General features: G+C 51.4%; 2 protein-coding genes across 2 annotated transcripts; one reads left to right on the top strand and one right to left on the bottom strand.

The window, feature by feature from the left end:
• Window positions 1-706: 706 nt before the first annotated feature.
• LOC119093623 (F-box/LRR-repeat protein 2) lies at window positions 707-7,345 on the bottom strand. Its single transcript, XM_037216606.1, has 6 exons — window positions 7,201-7,345; window positions 5,871-6,059; window positions 4,321-5,181; window positions 3,176-3,356; window positions 1,674-1,804; window positions 707-823 (listed from the first exon to the last, which is right to left on the bottom strand). Exons 2-6 carry the CDS (start codon window positions 5,983-5,985, stop codon window positions 774-776), a joined length of 1,338 nt encoding a protein of 445 aa, XP_037072501.1. The 5' UTR covers window positions 5,986-6,059; window positions 7,201-7,345; the 3' UTR covers window positions 707-773.
• An 8,572-nt stretch (window positions 7,346-15,917) lies between these two features.
• On the top strand, window positions 15,918-21,160 carry LOC119094910 (prefoldin subunit 1). Its single transcript, XM_037217824.1, has 4 exons — window positions 15,918-16,069; window positions 18,265-18,387; window positions 18,625-18,753; window positions 20,194-21,160. The coding sequence occupies exons 1-4, from the start codon at window positions 16,028-16,030 to the stop codon at window positions 20,284-20,286; spliced, it is 387 nt and encodes a 128-aa protein (XP_037073719.1). The 5' UTR covers window positions 15,918-16,027; the 3' UTR covers window positions 20,287-21,160.
• Window positions 21,161-22,241: the final 1,081 nt, after the last annotated feature.

Raw genomic sequence — 22,241 nt, forward strand, 5'->3', positions numbered from 1 at the left:
GCTCCAAAACCAAAACGATGCAGCACAAGGACGTAACTCTATGACCCAGCCCATGGCGTGGAATGGCAGAGCGTGGCCACAGCAAACGCTCCTTTCGTGTTACCTACATACCAACGACACACTGGCATCGCTTCGATTATGGACACTGGCTTCATGTCTATAATCGAAAATACACATAAAATAAAATAAAAAATCACTGCTTGAGTTTCCCGCCGCGATGCACGAGTGCAAGTAAGCGCTCTGAGTTGGCACCTTCTCCAGCACAGCAATGACAAATGTTATCAACGTCGTCACCATACGCTACGGTAGCCCCGTGCGTGTGACCAAAAGGTGGCCCGCAGACCAGCACAGGCGACAGCAGACCAGCACAGGCGACAGCAGACCAGTCTGCGGACGGCCCGGTGACACGAGCGTCCGGACCAAACACCGGCCGGCCACGAGCTCACCCGCCAACCGGGGGCGGCCCAGTGCAAACGCTCCACCGGCGGCCGGCTGGGACGCAGTCAGACCTCGCCAACGAGCCGCCAGTCAGCAACTGACCGCCGCACAGCTCCGGCTGCACAGACACGCTGCTCAACACGCCTCTCCCCCGCCAGCTGCCCCTGGCAGCACATGGCTGCAGCACGCACCGACACAGCACGGCCGTGCCGCACGAGCTGGCGGCAGCGCGGGCAGCACGCACGTGGTGCTGCGCGGCGGCGTGCGTTGGTCGGCCGGTGACAGGCGGGGGCGGCGCACCGGGCTGCGGTCATGGACGCTCCCTCCGTGCGGGGTCACCTCAGCCGGAGCGGGCCGGATCGTGGGCGGCGCACATCCTTCAGATCTGCCGCCGAAGCGGGGCGTGACGTCAGCCACTCAATACACAAGCCAGCTGGCTCGCACACGCACACGCGCGCGCGCGCACGTACGTACACACACACACACACACACACACGCACGCACGCACGCACGCACGCACGCACGCACGCACGCACGCACGCACGCACGCACGCACGCACACACACACACACACACACACACACACACACACACACACACACACACACACAAGGTGAGCAGCTGCCAGTCGATTCATGTTAGGTTCACAAGCAAATAAAAGCTTCATGCTATTGGCAGTTCACGTCTCGAAGAGGGCACGCCCTCCTAGGCGATAGCGATCATGTGATTCTGTATAATTTTAGACCTGTGCGAATCGAAATTTTCATTTCCGATTTAGATTGTCTGGAAGCATCACATCAAGAGTTTCGAAGTCAGGCCGATAGGTTTTTAGGAGCGTTTGGTATTCGAAGTCCATTCCCACATGTCACTCATTGAAGAGCTATGTAAGCTTACCAACAGATCGGCAGCGTAGCTCCGAACTATGGCACGCGAAGAGAAGAGACTCAAGACAGCAGAGATCGAACACGACCCAGCGCTCTCACTGCTGCCGAAACAGTTCTCGCACGGGTACGGGTTCAGATTGCCGAGATGAGGATATCGTCTAATGCATTTGCTTGCAAAGGAGGATGAGTACTCCGTTGTCTTGGTGCACTGCCGATAGCTCGCCCTCTCGCAATGCCAGCTGACGATCAACAGCCGGGCCGGCACAGTGCGCGCCTCTAGCGTCGAAGAGAAGCGCCCAGCTCACCCCTCCGTCCACAGAGAGAAGAGCAGCCCGTGCGACGTCCACCTACCCCAGACTTCGAGTGTGACGTCGCGGTCCAGGGTCAGCTGGCGCGTCAGTCTGTTGATCAGGGACCTGGTGCGGGTCACATCATTGACTCGCCACCCGAGCAGGGTCAGCGAGGGACAGCCGAGCACCAGCCTGTAACAGACGGCACAGCACGGGTTGCAGCAGACCGCCAGCATGCAGTCGAGCACGGTGCAGCCCACGCCCAACCCCCCAATGCAGACGGGTCTTTCGTGCAGATCATACGCACAGGGGCGTCCTCGCCAACAAACTGCAGTGGGAGATAGCGCAAGTTACACATGGAGCGCTAGCCTACACTGAAGCGCACACGGACCATGATCGGGATATCCGACAGCATCGAGCGGTTGCCACTGCTCCGCCTCGAGCCCTGGCCACGCACAGCCGTGACCACTGCGCGCAACAGGGTCAACAGCACACACCATATGGCAGTACCCAACAGTAGCGACAACGCTGTTTTACAATTTCCGATCCACTTGTTGCTCAGAGGGTCTACAAGGTGCCACGCACGTCATTCCTTCCGTCACTGCGCCACCCGTCGTCAACCTGCCATCTGGCGGCGCTGCTATCAGTAGTACTTCTCAGTCCGCCTTTAGGGAACTCCCGACGAACCGTGACCGTAAACCGTGGACTTGTGACGGCACATTGGGCCGGTCGTTGCCACAAAACGTTGTGTGCCGCGGTGCGTGATGCGTCCCAAGAAAGGCTTACTAGTACTAACATACCTTACGTGCAGGGATGCAATTCCCTACAAAGTTGCCGGGGCCCCGGCCTCCCCCGCGAAACGGGCCGAATTCTGGGAGAAACACACCTTGGGGGCGGCTTTGGAGGCAGGTTTAGCCATCTTCCTCTCAGGTTTAGGCAGGTTCAGGTCAGGAGGCAGGTTTAGCCTCTTCCTCAGACACACTCTATTTTGCGAAACGACATTGCTGCCTGCAGTTATGCCCAGCAAAACCGCCGCAGCACACTCCGAGACCGCCGTCGCTGCAGCAGCGGCTGCTGCCACCCGCTGCACGCGCTCCCAACGACACCGATGACGTGGCAGGGACCCGGCGTGACGTCACAGCCCCGTCTGAGCTGGCTAGTCCGGGACCCGTTGCTGACCACGAAACCACGTCATATGCCTGGGAGCAGCACGCACCGGCGCGGTTCCGTGGCATGTTCGGCTCCAGAGGGGCAGACCGTGTGGGAGCCTGGCATAGACCGCGGCAGGACGTTGCCCACGAGGGCAGAGACGGCGGGGACAGTCCAGGTCGTCACAGCGCGTTTCATTGATGGTAGAATACTTAACTGATCTTGACAACGAGAAGCACATTCAGTAGTAACACATAAAACCTGTCCGAGTTTGGGTCACTTACGGAATGTCCGCTACAGCACAAATTTATCAACAGCGTCTCATGATGTCCAGTCCATGTAAAATGCTTCGATCTGGGGTGATTTTGACCTCATGCCCTTGTCCTTTGACCTTGTCCCACAGAGGTTACTCACCGTGCGACACCAGCTGCGGAACAACTGCGGCAGCAGAACAAGTTGAGCTCTCTCAGACGGGGGCTGTGCAGCTCGTCCAGAACGGCGTCCGTCGCCGACTCCAGTTGGGACAGGTCGAGCATGCGCAGCTCCTTCAGCCGGGACAGGCACCTCAGACCGTCTTCTGTCACCCTGCCACACACTGAGGCGAACAAGAAGTCACCCGACGTTCCACGCAACACGCACGTCGGGCGGCCGCTCGACACAAGTGACACGACGATCTGACACGACGAATTGACACAACGAACTGACACGACGAACTGACACGACGCACATTGACAGTCAGCTGCAGCTGAACCACGGATGCCGTGGCCCATACGGGTGTGCGCAGCCTCGTTGCGGTCCCGATACACGGCGGTCGCGATCGCCTCCTGACGTCAGGGACACGACAAAGACAGGCTTCTCCAATAGCGTCACTTCCGTTTCACTGCCGCAGGGCTCAGGGCTTTGAACGGTGCTGAGATGGAGCCCTGTGACCCGACTCTACCGCCGGTCGACCTGAGGCTTGGATCTGCGCTTCCTTTTGAGAGAGCCGCGCCGCAAGCCGTTGGCCCTGGTCTGACCTTGACCCCACAAACCATAGTCCACGGCGCGTGGAACGCTTTTGACACAGCGCGTTTTGCGTGGCATTACCTGACATCAACTACGTCCAGAAATTGAGGCTTTCAGTCGCATTTTCCGTGTTTGCACACCACTGCTTTACACTATGTCCTAGTCTATATACGTTAGTGCTAGTTAGCATAGGTTATGTAAGTCAGTTTTAATGGGTTACTTTATTTCTGGAGGTGTGCTGAGCATTGTAAGCATGCCATGCATTGGGACTGGCCGGTCCCCATCTGTCTGGGACCTCAGCTGGCGACAGTGTCGTCCGGGAACACGGGCAGTTCGGCGCATATTTGTAGGTCTGATGGTTAGAACCATTACGCGTCCTGATCTCGAACGCGCCAACACGAATGCTTGGGTTGTAAATAACTTACTAGCGTTGATGGCAGATCTCCATGCCCTGCAATGAAACACCATGTACATCGCACCCCGGCGGCAAATGTACAGTCCAGGGTACATACCCGGAGTGAACGCTGAAACCGCCGCATACAAAGCGCACTCACGTTCCAGCTTGAGCGTGTGCAGGCCTGGCAGCAGGTCGGGCAGCTCCTGCAGTGCCGCGTCGGTCACCGCATGGGAGCGGGATACGTCGAGGTATCGGAGGGAGGGCAGGCCGGCCGGCGGCAGGCAGAGCTCCAGCGGAGGCTGAAGCACCACGGCCGACAGCCACTCCAGCTGACGGCAGCCGGCCAGCACCGCCGCCAGGTCTGCCGCCTGCAGGCTCTTCATGCGCGTCACGTCCAGCTTCCGCAGCTTGGGACAGCGGACCAGCTGACGCAGGCAGGTCGACGATAGGTCCTCACATCCCGCCACACTCAGCCGCTCCAGCTGCGGGCAGCCGGCCAGGCCCGCCGCCAGGTCCTCCGCGTCAAGCTCACTCAGAAACAAGACGCTCAGCTCCCGCAGCTGAGGACAGCGGGTCAGCTGACGCAGGCACGTCGACTTCAGCCCCTCGCACCAGGCCACGTCCAGCTCCTCCAGCTGCGGACAGCTGTCCAGTACCACCGCCAGGTCCGCCGAACGCAGCCCCTCCACGCCCGACACGTCCAGCTGTCGCAGCCCGGGGCAGCGGGTCAGCTGGCGCAGGCAGGCCGACTGCAGCTCCTCACACCCGTCCACGTTCAGCGACTCCAGCGACGCGGGCAGGAGCGAGAACGCCGTGCCGCGTACCTCGCTGTTCACCGCCTCCAGCCGCCGCAGGGCGGGCAGGTGGCGCAGCAGGGCCGCCACGCACCCGTCCGTGCACGTGTGCGGCAGCCGGACCTCCTCCAGCTGAGAGCACCTGGTGCCCAGACTCCTCATGATTTTGGGGTTGATCTCGAAGGATCTCAAGTCGATATGTGTCAGCTGTTTGGGCAGCTGGGCTGCAAGGATACGCTGCGTAAGCTTCACAACGCGCTACAAAGCTCATCGGTCTGCATTGCGTTCGCTCCCAAAACGTCCCCAATGACAAGGTGACAAGGACTAACGCAACAAGATCATAATTTCACCAACGACGACGAATTCCAATTCTATCAACAGACGACACAATTATGCAGGTCTGTCACTTGTCGGTGGGCTACCGAGTGGACACGCCGTTGGCGTCAGGCGAAACGCGACTGTTTGGAAGGAACAACAGAGAATACACCGCACTGGCAGGAGCACCTGAACGCCATGGCACTGGACGTACATCACTAACTGTACATTGCGCGATTTACCACATAAATCGATGGACGTCTGCCTATGGTGTTGGCATGACATGACTTGCGGTCGGACGTCGTACACGCCCAGCCAAGCACGCGTGCATGGGAAAAGGTTACTAAATACGACGCAGGTATCTCCGCACGCCGGCATCTGCTTGGGGGACGCGATGCCGCGCGCGTTGCTGCTTGGTTGAACGGCAGCACCATCACCACTGCATACCGACGCATTTCCACCAGGCCACACTGTGTAATACCCCGACACTAGCGTCAAGCCGAGTCCGCTGGACTACTTGAAAGCCTGGTCGGCAGCCTTGACTGGGCTGCTTGACGCCGCTTGGCCGGGGGCTGTCAAGACATCGCCGCACACTCACAGACAACGCGCACTGTCAGCATCAAGTTGGGACTGGGGTAGTTGGTGCTGAGCCGACGCAGGGAGCGCGTGCGGCGCAGCAGCCGCTCCAGGCTCGCGCCGCTGCCATGCCGCATGTCGTCCTCGGTCAGGTGCAGCTGCTGCAGGCGGCTCAAGATGTCGTCCACTGCCTGGCGCCAGCGGCGCGACACTGCCGGCACCGACAGAGCACACTACAGCGGGCCGCAGCGGCGCGACACTGCCGGCACCGACAGAGCACACTACGGCGGACCGCGGCGGCGCGACGCTGCCGGCACCGACAGAGCACACTACGGCGGACCGCGGCGGCGCGACGCTGCCGGCACCGACAGAGCACACTACAGCGGGCCGCAGCGGCGCGACACTGCCGGCACCGACAGAGCACACTACGGCGGACCGCGGCGGCGCGACGCTGCCGGCACCGACAGAGCACACTACGGCGGACCGCGGCGGCGCGACGCTGCCGGCACCGACAGAGCACACTACGGCGGACCGCGGCGGTACACAGGACGAGCACGTGTGACGGGTGCTCAGCCGTGACGGCTCGGCACGCTGAAGGGATGCCGTCTGGCCGACAGTCGCATGTGCATGGCTGCCCTATGTTCCAGTAAATAAAACTTAAAATAGGCATTTTAGTACCAGCAAAATGCAACGCGCAAATCGATACATTGGGATCGCTGCAAGTCAGCTACACAAAATGTCAGCTTGGATCTTCATATGAACAGCGTTTTGAAGTGACGGACGTCTAGAAATAGCTAACCAGTTATCGCTTTCCGTACTGAAGCCCGGAAGTTCGTTCCTTTCTCGCCATACACTCGGCGCCGATCACAAAAACCTTTCGGTTTAGCTGTCGGTTTCGGGCAGTTCCTGACGCTTCCCCGGATCGGGTGTTAAGGTGTGCGAGCCTGAATGATTGATTGTCTTGGCATCCTTTTATCATACTTTACACACATCTGCAACATTTCCCTGTTAATTGCGCCTTAGGTTAAAATCTGGGACAAAACTGATGTAACTGAGCCTTGTTTGGGCCTTGTTATGAAGTATAACTGGTTAACACCGACAAAACCTGAAACATCTTGCGTCATACTTGCCAATCATCTTCACGGTTACCGTCCAGTTTTAACAGTTCCGTTCAAGAACACCGTGCTAAAAAAATTGGCAAGGAAACAGAACCACAGCCGGTAACCCAGCACTGCGGAGGATGGCTACACTGAAGACGATGGCAACGGATAACCAGACCGGAAAAAAACAGCAACTTACGAAGAGCGTGCAGGCACGCGACGACTACCACCTTGCGCTGCCACTGAACATACCTGGGGCCAGTCCCAGCAGTTGTAGCGGACGCAGGTTGGCGAGAATGCGATGCAGTAGTTCGGTGGGCAAATCATCAAACACGTTCTGTCCACCGCCGGCTGTTGCCCTTGACCTCTGAACCTGGGCGATGGATGGTGTGGCATTTGAGGTTTATGGGTTTATCGCGGCCCGAGATGAAGATGATGAATTTCTGTACGCGCGCGCGCTAACGCCACAGGGTCAGAACAGTGAAGACGCGCACGTGTTGCCTTTGCTAGGACAAGTGAGCACCGCGCGTAAGAGGAAACATCCCAAAGACGACCTGCGGGACAACTGAAGTGCAGGCCATTCACTGAACTGGACGACTTCGCCTTACAAACGGACTGGTACCATCGACTTTAAACAGCCACGGACAGCCCAAGAAGCCTGAAAATGCACGGCTCCCGCGTTCCTCAACACGTACGTCTATGAATATAGATCACCGCGAATTCTGTTAGCTGCGTCCCAGTTATTATTATCCGACCAGCCTGGGGATCGGCTTCGATAACGTGGTCTCCCTGTACGTGACGAGCAACAAGCTCACAGCATTCTAATCAGCTCGGTCACGTACGGCAATGACGAGAGATACAGTGTTCAACGGCGGACCGTGGCCTCGTCACCGTCCAGCGTGCAGTAAAAGCCATCATCGTGTTGGCGACTACGCGGGATACGTGCCCCCCCTGGAGCCGACACGCACGGGAGCGTCAGCGTGCGACCTCCACAAATGTCACAGAATGTGGCGATGCGCAGCCGTGGACGACGCAGCATGCGCAGAGGCTTCAGTGACAGGCATATTTGATGAAAGCGCATTACTCAGAGCAGAGATGCGCAGTAAAACCTCACATTTCATCCACAGAGCCCAAGACCCCACGCCGAAACGGTCTGGCGTATCAGTCTCTCCCCGTGAAGGGCGGCGGAGGCGCACTATGACGCTGTGCGAGTCCGTGCCGCTCAGGGCCCTCAGACTCCGATCGCTTCATCGCCATGGCGCAGAACTGGCGGAGCTGAGCCGCTCCCCAGTCATTCCACACACACACGAGTAGGGCCGGCAACACCCACCTGCTGGTTACCCGGCCGCGTGCGTCGTGGTCGGAGTCGCTTCGCCGGCCGCGCGGCCGCCTGCTTGGCGCGCGGCTCGCAAGTCGGCCTGGAGTGACGTCATACCGCGTCAGGCGAGGTCGTGACACGCAGGTGATGTCAGTCGGCTTGAGGTGACGTCACATTGTGGCATGGGCATTGGAATGTCGCGTGAAAACCGTACACCATATTTCGGGGTGCAGTGAGCATTAATGGTTGGCTCTTTTGTTTCGCGTAAAATAGCGTGATGTAGCACATAGCATGTACCAAAATCAAATAACTCAAACATCTTGAATTGGCTCATCCTCTTTAATGTCTTAAGTGAGATTATTTCTGTTCTTGGCAGCACCCGAACATTCATAGATTGTCGCAAGGAAGTGGAGGCAACTAGCACGTAGTGAACGAAAGCAACAGACAGAATCTGGTGCCCCTCTGGTACCTTGCTGTGCGTATCACATGCAGTAAAATCCACAACAGAAGACCTGCAGGTGGCAAAATCACACAGCCTTATATCGGCACAGGGTAAACTGAACTCACGGGCTGGCGGCCGGCGCACTGGGCGTCGCCGCTTGGTCATCCGAGGTCACTGGGCCAACGTTGGGCTGCGTGCGGCCGCCAGAGGTGGCGCCTCTGGTGGCAACTCTACGACGCCGTTCCTCCGCCTGCTGGCCGCGCGCTTCCCCCTTGTTGTGGACGCTGTCAGCATCCTCACCGATCTGCTCCATCGTGTCCTGGGGCCGTAGGTCAGTTCATGTCAGGTCGGATTCAGCATGATGATTTAGTTGTATGAATTGCACTGGAAATATTTCCCTCCGACAAGTAGGTCCTAGCAGGTGAACATGCGAGATACCCATTCGGTGTTATTCCCCAATATGCTAACGTCGCCATTGTGGTTGTACGACACCCTAAACTGCTGAGGCTATTCAATGGCCGCAAAGATATTTTTGCATTCCTTTTGCATCAAGCGGTTCGCATCACAGTGGTATGAGTTTGTAGTACTTTGTTATCCAGGCTACCTAATCTGCACCTGTTACCGGTTTGTGCGCGAAGAGAACCCATTGCAAATGCACGCTTTTACAGTCAGACATGTTTCTTGAAAGTGGACCGGATGCCAACTACATATTTCAATAAGAGGATCACAACCGCTAACTTACTCTTCTTTGCCTTATTATGTTAATGAAAGGTGCACTTTCCCGCACATATGTTGCGTGGTCATCAGCATCCCGTTTTGGTTACCAACGATTTCTGGTTGGCCAGACCATCCTGGCCTCAGCTGAGGCGTTCTCACCCAGCGCAGAACCAGGGGGGTCATCCAATACGGTCATGTCCCAGATCTTACTGAAAACCGGTACTATCTGATGCATAAAATCCACACGACTTAATATCAGGTCAGGCCAGGTCATGACTATGGGTCTTAAGGTATTCCCCGACACGTTTTCATAACTGGAGTTGACATTGATACGTTCTTTGCGCCCTAGCACCCATCAAAATACACGGAATATTATGATGGTGCATGTCTTAGCGATTGCGAAGATTCGCAAAAACCGAAAATCCAGCTACGGCACTTGAAAAAGCGACCTAGCGAAATGGGTTAAAGGTCATCCTTTGAGCAACGCATGTGTTCTTCCCAGCTATTTTTATCTAGCAGAAAACACCTTTCGTACATTGTCCCGCCAGATGGCACGAGGGTCTAAAAAGGCTTCGCCTGGCACAACACATGGCAATTTTCACTAATTTCGACCTCTATATCACCGCGTTGGGCGCTTGCCTACCTGGAGTCACCCTGCTCCAATGCATGGTTAACTGTCCAGGTATCTTTACAAATTGGACTACCATGCAGAAAGTTTTCGGATTGTAAAGCCTTCTGAATACTTGCACCAAGCCATGCTGCTGACGCAGGCTAAATTCATCCAACGAGCTAGGGCTGGGGCCACCATACCACCCGTTCAAAGATCGACGACCGGCAAAAAAACACCAATACAAAACACGTCGGGTTTTACCCGAGGTGTATGGATACCCGATGCCCACTCGTGAAAACAGAAGATAATTTGAACCATTCTCCACTCCCCAATGACTTTAAACTTGTCCCCGGTTTTCCCCAGGTGTCCGAGCGGCTCGCCCACTGTCGCTGAATAGCTGATGCATGGACATTGGTCAGTTGCCCTGCTGCAGTTGGAACAAAAGTTTCCCTACTCCAGTTAGAATAAACTGGTGATGCCTATGAGTGCCAGAAATTGTCTCAATTAGCAAATCGTGTGGCGAATGTCTCGGCTATAGCCACGCCCTCTGATTTTTATGACACAGAACCATGCACCGGTGATGGTTTTCCGTGTGCAAACTACGCAATATCCCCGGCTTAGAGAATGTCACCCATGGCACAACCGATTAGGCCCTCTTGGTTCACATTTCGCTTCCCCGTCCCTTAATGCATTCGCATGCCGTTTTGGCATGAGAAGGAAAGAAAAAGACTATTCAGCGAGCGTTCCTAAATCTGTGAAGGAGTGAGACTAGCAGCGCTCGGATTCCCAAACGGCCGAGGCACACCCGCACCAAACTTTGGCTATGTAAGCACTTGCATAACCGACCTTTAGATATGTAATTGTATGCAGCTCGTAAGGTCGCCGGCGTATAGCAGGTCAAAGTCAGGTCATCGCAGTCGGGGAAGGCAGCTCCTGGGAAATTGTTCGATCGATACAACAACGGAGTGCTTGGCAAAGCCATACATTTTTGAGATGGTGCCTTAAGCAATTTGACGATTGTAATTATGACTCAAATTGATTGCATTGACCTCAGGTCAGGTATGAAGTCCAGTTAGGGCGCCACATGATGTTTGATGTCAACAGGTCCTGAGACTACAAATCATCACCACGGTCAAATCAAGGTAACGACCAAACCGCTTTGCTACAGGCTAACTCGCATTACGGAGTAGTTTAGACACCGATTTCGCATCCCTGGATCACAAGAACTCCGAAAGATTATTTACTTAGCGTTCATGATAGTCAGTGGGGGTCAGTGATCTGAAATGGCCTTGACCGCCCTTTTGCTTCCAGGGGTGTGCCGCGTAGGGTAGTACTTGGCACCAATTATGCATTCAAAATCAAACTAACTTCAATGGCTTTGGGCATTTGTACCTGCTAAACGTGAAGTAAACGACCTGTTATTGACACCAGTGACCTTTTGGTTAGATGAGGTGTCTAGGTTAAGGATGGTTGCCTTAGGAGGTCCGAGGACGCTTCGGACACTGATCTGGAGGTTGACCTTATTTGACCCCACGGTTACGCCATAGGTATATCAAAACTGGCACGACCGATTTTGTATAGACTCATTCCTGTCCTGTCAGTTTGGTGCTCTTAGCCCTCTCATTTTTTGAGATATCAGGGGTCACAATGACCGCCCGAGGGCGTCGTAATCGGTCACCCGGGCCATGTAGTATCGTACCGCGCCTCCATTAGAGAAATCTCTTACTTTTCACACAAGGGAAAATCATCGCATCAGCTTGACCAAAAGTTTTATAAACACGTACATACTGAAAAACACGTGCTCAAAGAAAATTTTCGGCAAAATCGCACGACATCCATAGCACCATCAAACGCAACTGATGTCATCTCTCCCTTAAACAACTGCAGATGTTTCTTTAGGTTTGTTCCTTTGGGTCGGGCATTTATCATGATGATGAGTTACTTTCTTTTGCCGGACGCCGTTGCAAAACCGTCGGCACATTCAACGAACTTCACAAACTGCGTAGCGGTCTGCGGACACCTTTTCCACGTTTTTCCGAGGAATACGGATAAATCTTGCGTATATTTCTTTGGGCCGCAGCACTCAAAACGTATCCCACATTGAGGCAAGCCGTAAAAACACCTCTAACATCTTTTGAAACCCGCTGGGCGCGCAGGACTGATATTGTGGTCGATCACTCTGATTTGTGGTACTCCAACGAGTATCACATCTGCGCAGCCCACTAGGCAACTGATCCAACGTCAAATGCTTGTGCCCAGGCTGCCCCCAGACCCGCTGAAGCCGACGCATGCGCGTCCCACAACGGTCCAACACTGGAAGCCTAGCATGCGGACAGCTGGGGTCAGCTGGGGTCGCTCGCGACCAGCGGCCGAAGCCCGTTGCCGGCGCTGCATTGTTGCACTGCAGGATCGACCGGACTTGACTTCGTAACCTTCATGTCTTTTTATATTTTGACAAGTGCTACGGTGGTCAGCACATATCAGCTTTACGTCCAACTTTACGAATAGCCTCCGGCTCTCGGGCTGTGTACACCGTGACGAGTAAGTCAGGCAAAGCTGATACTGTGATTATTAATCCAGTAAGCTGATACGAGTAAGTCAGGCAAAGCTGATACAAAGCTGTGATTGGTGGATTTCACGCTCAGGTTAACTCCTGGTACCAATTTGGACAATTTGAGTGATAACAATGTACTGGAGCCGCATGCCAGCAGACAAAGGTCGCATTTGGATGCCTCCGAATGTCACAAATGAGTGAAAAGCGCCCTGTTTTGAACCGTGGTCAAGGGCACTTATTTAGACACTCGCACCCGCGGATGTTATTTTTGTTTTGGAAGGATAAGGTGAGGTATAAAATAGTACCTGCATACTAAAAAGGTCAAATCGTACTTAATGTGAAAATCAAACGACGGCCTTTAGCCCGGGTCGCAAGGTCACTTCTCCAGGTTCACCGAGGCGCATTTTTCAAATGCATTGCACGAAACTTCGCAACTCCGAAAATATACACGCTGATGATATTGCGTGCGGTTTAATGGATACTAAGGAGCTAAAAACGTACCGGTGTCAACTCCAGATACGAAAACGCCTCGCTTCTCACCTCGTAACATAGACTAGAGGGAGCTGGAACTGTACCAGATGAACTCTGCACCTGAGATACCCCCCCCCCCCCCCCCCTCTCGTGCTACCAATTTTGAGTGAAATCTGAGTCATGACAGTGTCAGCCGTGCCACGCCGGCTGTCGGAATACACCAGCTGATGCAGGTATAGTGTGCATGGCGTTCATTACACAAAAAGGCATAAAGAGGTTTGTGGGATTTGCATCACTTCCTCCAGTCTGCCATAGTGCCCACACAACTAATTAGCACACCCTAGGAACTGAAAGGAAACATTGAAAAGACTTGGCAGATGGGGCAAGCCACGACCAGGCGGAATCGGGTGTGACTGAACAGGAACGGGTGAGAATGAGTGCGTCTGCGTGGGACTGCGTGGGACCGGGTGGGACCGGGTGAATCTTAATGAACCTAGACAAGACAGGACGTGACAAGACGGGGCCCCGAAAGGATTGTGTCTTGTTCCGTCCGATCCGTCCGATCCGTCCGTCCGATCCGATCCGTCCGATCTCGTCCCATCCTGTCACGTCCAGTTCCCTCCATTTGCGTCCAGTCCGTCTGATACCGCCCTGCCGCGTACTGTTCCGCCCAGTCCCGCACGATACCGCAAGTTCCACCCCGTTCCGCACGATACCGCAAGTTCCACCCAGTCCCTTCTGTCCCATCTTGTCCCATCTGGTTTTGTCTGGTCCAATTGGCCCATTTTTCCCATACAGTTCCATATGGGTATGATTTGATGATGCCAGACCCTGTCCAGTCATACCTGGTCCTGCTTGGTTCAGTCTGGCCCTATCTGGTATCATGTGTTCCATCCACTCTGTTACATTTTTTCCTTGTAAAAAGTGCAGCCCATAGATGACATCAAGTGACTTCCATGCATTCGAAGTACTGCTGATTTGACATAATGTGTTTTCAGTTGCAGAATACACAAGTCAGTTTCATTCACCTAAACTGCTATGCAGTGCAATAAAATCATCAGTTTGGTGACCAACTGCACCTTTTGGAAGGAGAAAATTGCCATACTTCATATGGCTTGCTCAATCTTATGGGATGAATGTGGCAGGCATCAGTCAATATACCCTTTCCCACTACTAGCTGCCAACCACTCCAGGGTAGATTGACAGGAAAGCGAGAATGAGACTCAAACACTGGTCATAAAAAATGTAAGCATAGCATTCAGGATAACATACTGCATGTGCTTTGAAGGGATGGCAATTGAATCAACTCACTGAAATGGTACCTAGGTAGGTAGAGGAATGAACAAGGATCACAAAAAGCTGGATGTGTTACACATCTGCACTTATACAAAAAATTCAAAATATCAGAATGCATGCCACCATCTTGGCTGCACATTTCAAATCAGAAGTAAAAGGTTCTTGAAATATAGAAGGGTTTAGCATAATTATTAATTACAGGAAGCTTTATCAAAGCAAAATGTCTGCTTCATTCACTTCATTCTATACCTTTCATGCTCTTTCAATTTTTGCTGATGTTTGTGTTTAAAATATTTCTTAAGGTTGATCTGTTTCAAATGCTTTAAATCAAGCAACTTGACCTGCTACAGTGATTCCAGGACTAATGTGTCACTGGCTGCTAGCATTGTCAACTTCGGATGCAGAATGTCTGATTTACAGATTACCTAGTGTTAGGTGGTTAGGTGCATATACTTAACTGAAGAAAGCTTGATGAAGGGCTGCTTTACATCACATTCCACATACTGTGTATCAGTGACATACCCTCACTTTATCACATGTATGCTTCAAGTTTGAAACCCACAGATTGTCCACAGAGTTGTCACTGATTTTGATGCAGATAGTTATTGTTTGGACAGAGTACCTGTGTTCGTGTGCATATCATAATACAAAAGATCACCATCACGCATGCTTATGGAGCGCAGCCTCTATCAGGAATGTACGACGGCAGTAAATAAATTGGTGTCATGTTGCAGTAGAAATTCTAAGCAAAAACGTCACCAAAAGTCACTTTTAAAGCAAAATACCTTGAAGATTTCACAACTCAGCCTGGCACGAGCAAGGTGCAAACGCCCGCCAGATACAGCACACCGATGCCATCGGCGACCACGTGGATGGCTTTTTACCAGGCTGGAGCCCCAGCATGGGAATCTTGCGTAAAACATGGTGACCTCGGCCCAGAAAAGAACGATGCTACAAAATAAGGTTCGGAAGAAATACTATATTGCCTGAGCGGGAATCACGAAAATACCTATCCCGAAGATGATTCGAACCGTATACTGCATGTATCGTGTTCATCGAACATGCCATGTCTGGGCCATAGTAAAAAAGTATGGGGATATCCGTGAAGCTTGCGACATGTTGGCATTCCTGAAGTTCGATTTCGCTTAATTCACTCTTGGGGTTATTCCTCGCCGAGTTAACCGCACCGAGAAGTAATTGGAAGTATGTTGCCTGTCCCCCCAGGGCAAGGTAACAGATAATGATTGATTATGATCCAAATTCGCAGAATCTAGAACAAAATTTAAGTGTTTGCCTCCGGTATAAATGTTGGCTACCAGCCTGTTTGAAAGCTTGAGTTTATGTGAGTTAATTTAAGCAAGCATTTACTGCTTTTAAATTTTTTTGAAATTAATAATGAAGTTTCTAACAGAGCAGCGACATCGATTTATAGTACAGTGGATGCAACTCCATGTGCCTGCCTTTTAGTGCCGCATGCTTGGGCTTGGTCATAATCAACTGTATGACCCGCGTCACATTTGTACGTTTGCGTTGTCGGGAGGGCCCACGCAGATACGTGTGTTGGAGTAAATGCCTGCTCGTTCGATCGCTCTTGACTCGATATTCTTGCCGGATAGAGCGTACTAGGAGATTATCGCTGCATTATACGTTGTTTCTACAAATATCATAAGCATGTCAGGGGCGTCGAGGGAACCGGACATGGAGCTGAAGAAGGTTGGTGGGAGAAGCTGATTGCGTGGTGCCTGCTGAATTGTTGGTATCAGTCGGGTACATTGGGGCGTAGAATTTTCGAGTTAGTTGGTTGACGTGCTCGAGTTTTATAAATTGTTTTATTTGTTAATTGTCGATTACTGTGTTCCTCAGTTACTTTTTTCATTGTGTCACCAGTGCAGTAATACTTTGCACTAGCAATCATTAGGCAAAAACAGTACAATAATTCATCCTGTGGGGTGTCCAGAATTCAAATATGTGTGTATATATATGTATATACATATATATATATATATATATATATATATATATATATATATATATATATATATATATATATATATATATATATATATATATATATATATATATATATATATATATATTTATACATATATATACATGCTCTACTAGAATCCTGTCTTACTAGCAGTGCCCACATAATTTTTTAGTTGATATGCTGCCCTTTTCCTGTTAATCCAGAAGCATGGCTCATTTGTCAAGCCTGACATGCTTAGTTGGTGGGTTGACTGCTACCCAGTTTGATGCTGTTCATCTGATTTTAAGCTTGGGGAATGGCCAAAGTCAGTGAACCCCATGATTGTGGCTTTATAATATAAAATATCACATTCCCAACATGCAAGTGCTTGAATATTGAAACACTGGGTGAAATTGACATGAATTTTACTGAAGAATTACATGTGGCATTTGTATTTTTAAAACATGGCATATAAATTTGAAGTTTCAAAGTCCTAGAGCTCATTGCATAAGAAAAAATGCATTCCAGTTACATTTTTAAAAACCTTGCTCCCCATTAGTTTTCAGTAAAATTCCAGTCTGCTTATAGAAAAAAAGAACATACTTTTCACTTTTATCATGAATGAAACCTACTCCTTCTTACCAGTTTTCAGGTTCATGCTAGGAAAGCATTTTTGCAACTTGTTGTGGTAGCTTTAAAAATAGTTTATAGGCAGTTGAACTAGCATGCAAAGGTATTCTGTGTTAGGCATTACCTAGTATAGCATTGTTATAATTTGTATCAGTTGACAAGTGAACCATGTTTGAATTTTCAAGAAAACAGATGCTATGGTATTTTGTCTGTATGCTGGTTAATGTGATATGTAAAAATTGTGGTTAGTATTTTATTTTAATCAATTTTATATAATCAATGTTGTCCTTTCTTAGAATTGAATGGTAAAATTTGTATCAAGTATGTTTTGTAAGACTGATATACACATGCATATTTCTTTAATTTATGCACTGTTGTGATCATTTCTTTGTGTGCTTACAGTATTTTCTCACTTAACCACTATCACATTTTTCAATGTGTGAGAGGCTCCAATCCCATGTCTGCTACCATTTGTAGTGATTTGTCTGTATGATTGTTTATTTTAAAGGTCATGAATGATCATTTGTGCCAGTTATCATATCTGCTTTTCATTATGCTAGGTTTGTGCAAGTCTCAAATAACCATTGCAGTTCATACAGCCCTGGAGTCCAATGACTAGCTAAGGTGTGGGGTGTGGGTAAGATCTTTGTTAAGATGAATGGGAGAATGCAACTGGGGAAGAAAACATGAAAAAAAAAATTCCACCTGCCTTTCATAATGCAGGTGGAAGGATGGGAAATAAATTGTGACCACAGGGCCCAGATTCATATGCTGTAGCTGTTGATAATGAAACTTAAAAGTAATCTCCTTTTTTTAATTCAAAGAAAACCTTTAACCTGTTCTGAATTATGTGGCTTTGGGAGAATAGATGATGGCACTTGGTTGCCCTAAAAGCATGGTGCGGTGCTTGTTGAGACATCAGTCAAACAGTATGGTGTACAGTTGATATTCCTGCCGAAATCTGGTGCCTGATATCATATTCTCAGACACCTTGTGTTCCAGCATTGTGACTGGGCCAATTGCCCAGTCACAAGTCACAATTGCCTGTCCATTGTGAATGTCTGTACCCCAGTACAATTAACCAGAAGGTATAGTGTGAGTCCAACAACATAGATTCAGGCTAGTCAAAATCCAGGATTGTAAAATTCCTTGAAGTACAAAAACATTTAACAAACATCAGTTTCGAGGCACTGTTCAACATGAACAGCAAAGGTCTCGACATCAGACCACATCAAAGCCATGGGTCTCAACCAGCATGGAAGCTCAGTTGAATGTTGGTGTTACTGACTTACATGTGTTTTGTCATCAGGCATTCATGGAACTGCAGCAGAAGATGCAGAACACCAACCAGTCCATCCGCCTGTCAGACATGCAGATCGAGACTCTGAAGAGGCAGATCATGCATGCTCAGCTGACAGATAAGGAAATTCAGGTAACACCTACAGCCAGTGCCACAGGACTGCCAGCAGAATTTTCTACGCATTAGGGCTTATTGTTTTATCAGATCAACAAAAATGTTACTAAGGTTGTCTGCATGATCAGAAGTCAGAAGGCTCAGGTTCCCCACCACGAGGTCAGTGACAGAGATGCTACCCCTGGTGCAGATAGTTGACTGGGTGAATGCCAGCCTCTGATACGCTGTGACGACACGTCGTTTTGTGGTCCACAGGCTGTTCCAGATGAGACGCGAGTGTACGACGGTATTGGGCGAATGTTCATCAGGAATGACGTCCAGAGTGTGCGGAAAAACCTCGAGAAAAAGCAAGTGTCGCACAAGGAGAAAATTGCCAAGCTGGAGGTGAGCGGGTGGCAAAATGTCGTCGGTTGTATGCATCGCATGTCTCCATGTTTGGTCGCACCAGATAGTTTTTGCATTAATAGTCGGTGCTTTGTGTTACATATCAAGTTGTTGGATCTAATTCAGCCATAATTACTGTACGATTTGGATTGAGAGGTCGCACACGGCTATGCATTGGTTGGTATGCTGAGGATCCCATTGGTGCCATGCTTGCACAGCAGATACAGGACAAATTATCCAGTCAGCTAAGTTGCATAGTGGGAAAGAGGTGTGAATGGCTTTTTGTGACTTGAGCAGCACTCCCCAATTGTATGGAAGATCACATTAATGCCAAGCGAAAAATGAAAAATAACCTTGGCCATCCAAGAGAAAAGTTGTTCCCTGTATAGGAGTTTGTGGTACAATCCGCTGGTGGATTGGTTTTGTCTGCTGTTCTTTGCTTAGACCTCACGAAAATAATACCGCAAAGTTCTTCCCTTGTTTGCCATTTTTTTGGGCCAGTGGGGTGTCAAATATGTACTATGGTTATTTTAGTTATGACAGAGTCCTACTGCTACCATCAGAATAGACAGAATTCGTCAAAATATTGCATTAACACGAGATTCATCGTGGTTGAGCCACTGTGTTGTTAATCATTGAGTTCTGCTCATTCTAAGAGAAGGCTAGAAATTGGTACATGTGTTTGCTCAGGCGCTCAGGCTCAGATGCTCAGGTTCAGATGCTCAGGTTCAGATGCTCAGGTTCAGATGTTCAGGTTCAGATGCCCAGGCTCAGACACTCAGGTTCAGATGCTCGGGTTCAGATACTCAGATTCAGATGCTCAAGTTCAAATGCTCAGGCTCAGATGCTCGGGTTCAGATACTCAGGTTCAGATGTTCAGGTTCAGATGCTCAGGTTTAGATGCTCAGGCTTAGACGTTCAGGCCTAGAAGCTCAGGTTCAGCTGCTCGGTTCAGATGCTCAGGCTCAGACACTCAGGCTTAGAATCTCAGGTTCAGATGCTCAGGTCCAGATGCTCAGGCTCGGACGCTCAGGCCTAGAAGTTCAGGTTCAGACACTTTCAAGCCGGACCGAATAGCGGATCAGTGCCAATGTGTCTCCTGGAATTTGGCAGGATGGAATTGAATATGCCAACCAACCAACTTGGCATTTGACGTTGTTTGACCTTATTTGACCCGAAGGTCATGACCCAGGACCCCCATACTTTGCCCTGAGTGAGTTCACGTACAGGTCAACACACCCTGTGAATTTGTTGTCTCCAGTTCTCTTAGTTCCTGAGATCTCGGGAGGGGGGCAAAGTGACCCCCATCCCCACCCGAGCGAAGGGTATCCAACCGTCCACCTGGGCGCGTGTTAAAGCGGCTGTGGTTAATGGCTTGGTAAAGCTCGATATCATTTCGACTGCTTCGATACACGCTGTCATTAACCATGTGCGTTTCAGAGCAATAAACAGTACCTGGAGAAGAGCCTCAAGGAGTCCGAAAACAACCTGCGGGAATTGATAAAGACGAAGCAAAAGATCAGCGTCAGCTAGGTGTGGTCAATCGTAGGTACTTGTTGTTCCAGTGAGCGGAAATCGACGGTGTTTGGCCAGCACACGTTACTACCTTTCAGCGGCGTAGCTTTCGCCTTGGCCCCTCACGAATGTTGCGTCACATTAGTGCGCGCGTTAGTGTCGTCTTCGGTCAAAATCCATCGATGAGTAGCTCGCGCCAGCTAAATCTCACGAGCCATAGCTCCTTCCGCGCCTTTTTTTCGTTGGAAAAGTCGTTTTCTTTTGTTTAAGCCTTTCCAAACGCGTAATCCAAACGCCTCGTGGTCCTTTTGGCACGGCGTTTCACCACGCTAGTAAGTAGCCCATACTGCAACCCGTGGCTAATGGGAAGTGGATGGCTGAGTCGAGAAGACTACCAGCACGTGTTTCTGTTCAATGTGTCCGCCCCGGGGGTCACGGCATGCGTCCTGAGGTCAGAATGCCAACTAAAAATGTTATAACCCCACTGATCTTGCTGCCGTTTTTGGATCAGCTAACAGTGCGTTTCCGTCGCGTTTGCCGTACACTTTATTCTCACTGACCCACATTACTGGAACGGATTAATGCAGGTCGGCATGAGGACGCAACAGATGTCTCGATATCGTTTCGCATGTCGTTGCAAGTCTGTTGCACCAGCCAGAAGGCGGCTAGCTCGGGTCGCAGCGGTGCCAGGACTCCGAGGCGCTGTCACGTGTCAGTCTACGCCCCGCTCTGGCGGAGCCTGGATGTGGCAGCAGCAGTCAAAGGCTGCGTTTAGATCCAAAGCCCCTAATGCTGGCCTTTTTTGTCGCTGGGTCTGCTGAGTTCTCTGTGCTGATGTTGATCACTAATAAGCCGAGATATCGTTTTCTCAATAAAACCACCAGATGTCGGAGATGGTGTTTATGGAAGCCGTGAGGCGGCGAACAATCTTGGTGTTTGCAATGAGTGGATCGGTCGCTGCAGCTCAGTTGGCAGTGTGTACATGTACAAACCACGTGTCGCGCCACGGGTCGGGTTCGAATCTGATTCCCGGCCAACAGTTCAACTCTCTCGCCCTCTGCACCACTCGGGGTGGGAGATTGAGGCGCTCAATGTCTTGAGATCCTCAAAATCCTCGATTGGCTGTACCAGTGCTTCATCAAATCCCCAAACGACTCTGCCGGTTGCAAATTCTGGCACCGAGCCCGAGTCGCCCGCGTTTGTCTGGGCGCCTCTTGGCTTTTGTCTGGGTGCCTCTTAGCGTTCTTCTGGGCGCCTCTTGGCGTCTGTCTGGGCGCCTCTTGGCGTTTGTCTGGGTGCCTGTTGGCTTTTATCTGGGTGCCTCTTAGCGTTCTTCCGGGCGCCTCTTGGAGTCTGTCTGGGCGCCTCTCGGCGTTTGGCTGGGCGTCTCTCGGCGTTTGTCCGGGCGCCTCTTGGCGTTTGTCCGGGCGCCTCTTGGCGTTTGTCCGGGCGCCCCTTCGCGCTTGTCTGGGCACCTTTTGGCGTTTGTCCGGGCGCCTTTCGGCGTTTGTCTGGGCGCACCTCGGCGTTTGTCTGGGTGTCTCTTGGCGTTCGTCTGGGCGCCTCTTGGCGTTTGTCTGGGCGCCGTGGTGTATGTCTGGGCGCCTCTTGGCGTTTGTCTGGGCGCCCGTGGTGTATGTCTGAGCTCCTCTTGGCGTTCGTCTGGGCGCCTCTCGGCGTCTCTCCGGCGCGGACGCCAGCCGCGGGAGTGAAGCCGCGCGGCACCGTTCTTCGACGATTACGCGCGACGTCTGCGGCGAGCAGCTTCTAGTCCTGCGCGCATGTGTGCTTGGCGTGGGGAGGGGGGCACCAGGTGCACGTGCAGCTGTCTGTCGGCGCAGTCGCGAGCGCCACCGCACCCCGTCACCCACACAAGCATTCATATTCATTGAGCTCGGCGGGTGTGGACACTGCGCTTAGCAGCTGCTCCAAATGAGCAGCGATCTGAAATCAAACGTCCGGAGGAGAGCGGC

The sequence above is a fragment of the Pollicipes pollicipes genome, unplaced genomic scaffold, assembly GCF_011947565.3.
Source record: "Pollicipes pollicipes isolate AB1234 unplaced genomic scaffold, Ppol_2.1 Scaffold_1600;HRSCAF=1878_pilon_pilon_pilon, whole genome shotgun sequence".
Classification (NCBI taxonomy): domain Eukaryota; kingdom Metazoa; phylum Arthropoda; class Thecostraca; order Pollicipedomorpha; family Pollicipedidae; genus Pollicipes; species Pollicipes pollicipes.